Here is a 7,213-nt window from a genome sequence, read left to right as displayed (position 1 = left end):
TTTTTTTAATAAAAGAGCATATAAAAGTTAAGGACCCACTTCAAGAAAGAGTCTCTCCTTAAAGTGTGAATGGGGTGGCAAGTTTGCGTATCAAGCTAACTCACAAATCGCAAAGGAATATACGGCGTACTAAAATAGAAAACTTCCTTCCGCCATTCAAACGTCACACTGTCCACGTTCTCTAAAATGTATAGTGTTTTCTTTCATTTCCACACGCCATGACGCGCTCCACACACCTGCAACCTAATTTTAGTGCCGACCTTATCATCCTCCTTGACCTTTCATCATTTTCATCCATTAATTAAATCATAACAAACAAGACCAATTCTATTAAGGAAACAACTAAGCAACACACGCAGTATTATAAACGCGGAGACGCAACCACGGGAGTTTCCTCCTCACTACCCCTCTCCTAATGCCATTAATTTTCCTCTGCTTTATAAGCTCCCTGCACTTCCATTCCATTTACAGAATTATAATCCATTCTTCCTTTACAAGCAGTGCTTGAATTCCAGGCTTAGTTTTATTTTTCTTTCCTTGGTTCGGAGGTATTCAAGAATGGTTCGTTTCAGCAATAACATCATTGGATTACTTAATTTTGCGACATTTGTGCTGTCCATCCCGGTATTGGGCGGAGGAATATGGCTCGCAACAAAGGCAGACAGTGATTGCGAGAAGTTTCTTCAATGGCCTGTCATCGCCATTGGAGCCTTTCTTATGATCGTCTCTCTCGCCGGTCTGGTGGGTGCCTGTTGCAGAGTCACATGGCTGCTCTGGTTTTACTCTGCTGTCATGTTTATTCTCATTGTGCTCTTGTTCTGCTTCACTGTCTTCGCCTTCGTAGTCACCAACAAGGGCGCCGGGGAGACAGTTTCAGGAAAAGGATACAAAGAATACAGGCTGGGGGACTACTCAAACTGGTTGCAGAAGAGAGTGGAGAAGAGCAGCAACTGGAACAAAATCAAAAGCTGCCTTCAGGACGCCAAAGTATGCAAAAGCCTCGCCGATGATTCGGTCAACGAAGTTGCAGAGCAGTTCTACAAAAAGAATTTATCCCCAATTCAGGTAATAGGCCTAAAATCTCCTGTTTATCATAGATATTGTAACAATGGAGAATTTGATTTCTTCCTCTTTCATAGATTACGATTACTGTGGTTTTGATGTCTTTATGTGTTTATAACATGTGAAATTTGAATCTAATTGTGCAGTCGGGTTGCTGCAAGCCTCCAACATCGTGCGGCTTTGTGTATGTGAACGCCACTAATTGGACTTCCACGACAACCAACTCAACGGACGTGGACTGTAGCAGATGGAATAATGAACAGGATCAGCTGTGCTATAGCTGTAACTCATGCAAGGCGGGTGTGCTGGCGAACTTGAAGCACGACTGGCGTAAGATTGCAGTTATCAATATTATAATGCTCATCGCTCTGGTTGTGGTTTATTCTGTGGGGTGCTGTGCGTTCAGGAATAATAGGCGTGATAATAGAAATGGATATAAGGGTGGATATGCTTGAGCTTCAGCGTCAGGGCAAATCGTTGTACTATAAATTGTTTTTACTTTATTTTTTCCTTTCTTCAGTTTCTCTGCTGTTTTCGCAGAGGGACAGGCATTCATTCTATTCGGAGCCATGCTCCATATTCATGTTGGGTGTGCAGCTTTCCAGTTGCACATATGGCTTTGTATTAATAATATTTTAATTTCGGGAGACTTATTCTCTTCTACTTAAACCTCTCGTATGTGTCGTCTTTTCTGTTAAAAAATATTAGATTATTATTAGATAAAAATTGATTCTGTACAAATTTTCCTTACCGAGTAATTTTGAAAATAACACCCGAGCACCTTCTATAACAAAGAAAGACAACTTCAAAGAAAGATAAACATAAAAAGGGTAAAGATACAATTATTCTTCCACGTAACACAAAAGCATTAACAAAGAGTGAAGAGCATTTCTTTTAGGGAAGAAGGTTGTTGAACATAACTAATATAAGTTTTCTATAAGGTTGTTTGATGGGGCATAGTGTCTTAATATTTGCATTTAAATAAAGATGTTGTTATTTTTAAGTTGTTTATGATAATAGTTTGTATTGATTGATATTTTAATTATATTTAAACAGATATAAAAAGTAATGTGAAATATTAAAATATAATTTAGAAGATTTTTTAACAAATTGAGAGTAAAATATATCAATTCCACATAATTTTTATAAGAAAAAAATATAATTTTGTTTTTTAAATTTATCTTAAGAATAATATTACAATACACTTGGATAGTCTCCATGTAAAGTCTTTGAAGCGTCTAACAACTCAAAATGTGTAATCCAACCAACCCCAACAACTACCTATGTGCTTGCTTTTATAAGAAAATATTTTATAAAACCACTAAGTAGTATTACATAAATCATGCACCTCTAAACCATGAACCCCCAAATTAAATGTTTTACCCTAAGTGACCTCCACATTAAGTATATAACTAACATTCCTTACAATATACAAGTGTTCCCAAGAATCCATATCTCTTAATGCACTATAATTAAATATAAATATTTTACATTATTAATACTATTATGTAAGAGTTGTAAAACATAGCCTTTCTAATATTTTCTTGGTTATTGCAAACATTGCATAATAAGTCAAAAGTAAACTTAATCACCAAAAAAAAACAATCCTTTAACCAACATTGATCATCAAGTTACATACAACAATAACCAAGATGACCACCATCCCAAATGAAAAACCCCTCATCCTTCATTAATCTACATCAATTAATATTTATTTATATTTTATTCATTTAACCCCATAGTTGATTACTTTAAACACCCACTAATTCTACTTTTTTTAAGATAAAGTAGTGAGGCATCTATACCATAGCCCCCAAAAATGTGAAAGCAGGGCACATCTAATTACAAACATACACAAATAATTCAACTAGAAAACAAAAAGCAATTATAATATTAAATATGTCAAAATTCCTCTATTTAACCATCATTTATCAAATGACGCACATTAAATATCTCCTTTTCCTTACTTGAAAAATAAAAAAGATAATTTTTTATTTGAAATGCAATATAAAACATTTTTTTAATGAAACTTTCTTCATATATTTTTCTTTTCAAGTTTTAATCAATGTCCATGTTCCCTATTCTGGGGGAGATAATTGAATCCTCTTCAACATCATTCTCATTACTTGTTCTATATTTAGATATAAAATTTAATCTTAAAAAGTAATGGATCTATTTTTATATTTCTTGAAAATTTTGAACATTTTTCTAATATAGTATAAAAAATAGATAAGCATTTAAATTATTTCCTCTATTCATATAATCTCATGTTCCCATGCAGTTGCTTAACTCTATTTTCTGCTTAAATTAAGCAGTTAAGTGTTCCCATGCAACTTAAAATTTGTCAAAAAAGGGATAATTTAGAATCTTTCCCTATTTTGGTGGAGGAACTATTGTTTAGGAATTAGAAATAAGCTATGGAACAAAAGGGGGGCTGGAAATAAGCAGTGGCTACTTATTAACAAAATTGCCACATGACTCCACAATTTTCCTCTTTTTTTTAAGATTTTATTTTATTTTTCCAAATTTTAAGTACACAAATTAGTATTAATGCTATTAATACAAAGTTAAGATGTTTTGCTTAAAAATAAGTAACAAAGCCAAGCTAAAGACTCTACATACTTTTGCCTAAATATACTCCATGATATCCATTGAAATCTTCCTTATCCATGAATCCCAACAAACTAGATAGTTCCATCTCAAAGACATGATTACCTTAAAGATATATATAATTTTTTTACTACCTTTAGACTATTCGTGAATATAACAAATAATTAGTGTCTAGGATGACTTTCTTTCTACCATATTATGCTCCTTGATGGCCTTTTGGGTTTATTTCTTTTCTTATCTTTATGCACTACTTACAAATAATTCTAATAGAAAAATGTAAAAATTTCACAATCTAATGACTAGTTCTAAATTTCATTTACGATTTTTAGCCTTCTTTCTTCTACAAAGTCATTACACAAATATATATTTTTTTATAGGAATTCTCATTATAGTTGGTAATTTATGTCTATGTATTTCATGAAATATATGAATATAAAATTTCCTAAAAGGTCATTTATATTCTACAAAGCATAACTAAATTGAAGAGAGAGATTTGAATGCCTTACCTAGACTTATGAGATACTAGAAGTTATATGAGAATGAATTAAAACGTATAAATCATGACTTTAGATACAACATTGCATAGTCCCAAAACTACGTATCCTTTTTTGAGATCTTATTCCTATCCTCCAACAACTTAGAAGTTATATGAGAATGAATTAAAATGTATAAATCATGACTTTAGATACAACATTGCATAGTCCCAAAACTACGTATCCTTTTTTGAGATCTTATTCCTATCCTCCAACAATTTACAAACTATCATAAATAATCTCTGAGTATAGGGGTAGTAAGAACCAAATCTTCCAAATGAGCTATCTTTAGCTTCCACAAATTCCACACCTCTAGCATGTGTTAGCTTTAGTTTTTAACTCAAGACAAATCATATCTGCCTCACAACTCAAAGATTATATTACTATAGTCCACCAGACCTAGAATTTGATGGCCACCCTTGCATGTCATATGATTTTTTAATGACGGTTTAGTCATTGTAATGTCTTTCATTTTACGTTTTAAGAAAAATAGAGAAGAGCACCAAAAAGAAAGAATTTTGTGCTCTAAAAAGTACTTACAAAATAAATATCTTAAGCTTCATAGATTGAAGCTACAATAAAATTGATCCTTTAAGGTTCAAGAATTGAAGCTACTAAGCTTCGCAATTCAATTGCACCTACTAAGCTTCACAATTCAATTGCACCTACTAAGCTTCATAGATTGAAGCTACAGTAAAAAATAAAAAATCCATTTACTTTCATTATTCCTAAAATCTTATATAGATAAACAGAATGTGAAAATTTTAAAAACAATGATAAATTGGTAATATACTCAAAAATCTTAAATTTACTAAGTAAGTTTCTAAATCCACACCTAAATTTACTCAAAAATCTTTAATTTTTTTTATTACAATATTTTAAATTTTAAAAAATGATTATAGCTTATCATTTGAGAATTTTCTAAATTGATATTTAAGACAATCATATAAAAAAATATTACAATTTAATTTGACAAAGTTTCTATTTTTCTATTAAAAAAATAATCTAAAAATTCATATAAAAATAGTATAAAATTAGAAACAATTATATTTGAATACTACCATTTCAAAATACTCTAAATAAATTTATACTTTTATAATAAACCTTCTAAAATGATATATATATCAATATTATAAATTACACTAGCATATAATATATATTGCCTATTATGATTTTTTACGATTTGTTAATATTTTGAATTATCATATATACGGTCTTTGGAAAAAATAGCCTGGCGACGCATATGGTCTAGTAATTTTATTAGTTGTCATATACCGTCTAAAAATGGAAAAACGACCAAATAGACCGTTAAATTCCCCACTAGTCTCAAGTTTATGGTACTAGAGTTTTAAACTAGGCCAATCGTTTTGTTTGGTTCTTTATATTCTTAACTATGTACATTGTCAAAATATTGTAAACCTCTATCAAGAAAATATAATTTATTTTCTTGCTACAAATTGCCTATGTATAGGTTGATCACGTAGCCCCTAGCAAATCTTTTGAATATTTATTGTCTTTTGTCACCTAGTTGGATTTCATAAAAGAAATATCAATTTGAAGTTTTTGTCTTGGACAAACAATAGTCTTTCTTTTGAAGACTATCGAATATGGCAAATAAACAAATGTCAAGAAGTAGTAGTTTATAGTGATAATATGGTAATCTCAAAAATTCAGCAATATCTTTGAAACATTGTTCTCTCATAGTTTTGTTTCTTCCCAGCTATCCTCTATGCTAACGAGATGAATTTGGATGTTAATGAAATAATGATTGTTGAAATGATTTTATAAAATATGTGTTTCCTTTTTGGCTTACAAAATGCCATTGATCTTTCATTCTAATATTATTTGTTTATGGGATGCACGATTAAATTGATTATATTTTGGTCCATTATGATTTTGGAAATTAGATATATGTCAAGTTATGTCGCTTTATATACTTAAAAAAAAGTTAACTTCAATAGCTTGCAAAATCAAAGACTAATGGAGGATAACTGAAATATGTGAATAAAACGCTCAATCTAAAGTTCTTGATTATCATATAAGAAAATTCAACATAATCATATGTGGCTCCTTCCAATCAGCTCCAATTCGCCACAAATAATTATAACAATTTTGAAATACATTATAACAAATAACTAAAATGTCTAACTAATGGAGAGAGAAAACACAAAATTTAGTCAAAATGGGACCCCTCACCATTCAATCTAGATGGCAATGATTTTTTTGCCCAAGAGGATGTTGAGAAACATGTGTCTCAACCTTGCAGTCTTTTTCTGGAAAATTCCAGAATTTGTTTGAGGTAGTTTTCCACATGTTTATGCATTGGAAAATGGTTAGTGAGTTGTTAAAAATGAGTCTTGTCCATAGTAGAATATAGGTGGGCCATTTTTAGAGCCTTAATGACTCATTTTGTGACTTTTAAGAGGGTCTAAGCTAGTGGACAAAATTATGGACGGGATTACTATTTTAACCTGGTTGTTTTTCCATTTTGGAAATGTAAATGTCAAAAATGGGCACCATGTGGCATGGTGGTTAAGCCCATGGTTTTGTAAAACCACAAGTGGTTTCCAGGTTGTAAAATCACTATAAAATGAGGGCCTAGGGAGGAGTTTGATAATTGAGTTTTTTGCAAGACTGGATGCTAGAAGGAGTCTCTTTGAGTTCGAGTTGTGGTGATGCGCTCCTGTAAGAACTTGCATTGCAAGTGTATTGTAATTAGCTTGATTTGATAATACATTGTGCGAGTTTTGGAGGGTGGGGTTTTTCTCCCATAAGGGTTTCCCCACGGTAATCACTGTGTTATGTGTTCATTGCTATTTTGTGTATGCTTTATTGTGCATTTCTTGATATCTTAGTAATATTTAAGTTGAAAGTTGCATAACCGTCCTCTCAAGATTAGCGTAGGAAGCATTTCGGCACATCTTTGCTTCCTTACAAGTGGTATCAAAGCCTGGCCAGTTTTGGTTCTATTTGTTGGGTACAGGGATTTTTGAGCTAATCAAGGTTTG

At 31.7% G+C, this 7,213-nt stretch overlaps 1 protein-coding gene across 1 annotated transcript; it reads left to right on the top strand.

Moving 5' to 3' along the window:
- Nucleotides 1-390: 390 nt before the first annotated feature.
- LOC131063894 (tetraspanin-8-like) lies at nt 391-1,734 on the top strand. Its single transcript, XM_057997844.2, has 2 exons — nt 391-1,065; nt 1,209-1,734. Exons 1-2 carry the CDS (start codon nt 559-561, stop codon nt 1,515-1,517), a joined length of 816 nt encoding a protein of 271 aa, XP_057853827.2. The 5' UTR covers nt 391-558; the 3' UTR covers nt 1,518-1,734.
- Nucleotides 1,735-7,213: the final 5,479 nt, after the last annotated feature.

Source organism: Cryptomeria japonica, chromosome 3 (genome assembly GCF_030272615.1).
Source record: "Cryptomeria japonica chromosome 3, Sugi_1.0, whole genome shotgun sequence".
In the NCBI taxonomy this organism is placed as follows: Eukaryota; Viridiplantae; Streptophyta; class Pinopsida; order Cupressales; family Cupressaceae; genus Cryptomeria; species Cryptomeria japonica.
Note: the sequence above shows the minus strand (reverse complement) of the source record. Positions and strands in the feature narration are given on the sequence as shown.

Bases quoted from the DNA above. Each gene is read 5' to 3' on its own strand.
- LOC131063894 (XM_057997844.2), top strand. From the start codon at position 559: ATGGTTCGTTTCAGCAATAACATCATTGGATTACTTAATTTTGCGACA. The intron at 1,066-1,208 runs GTAATAGGCCTA...CTAATTGTGCAG, and splicing joins AGAATTTATCCCCAATTCAG to TCGGGTTGCTGCAAGCCTCC.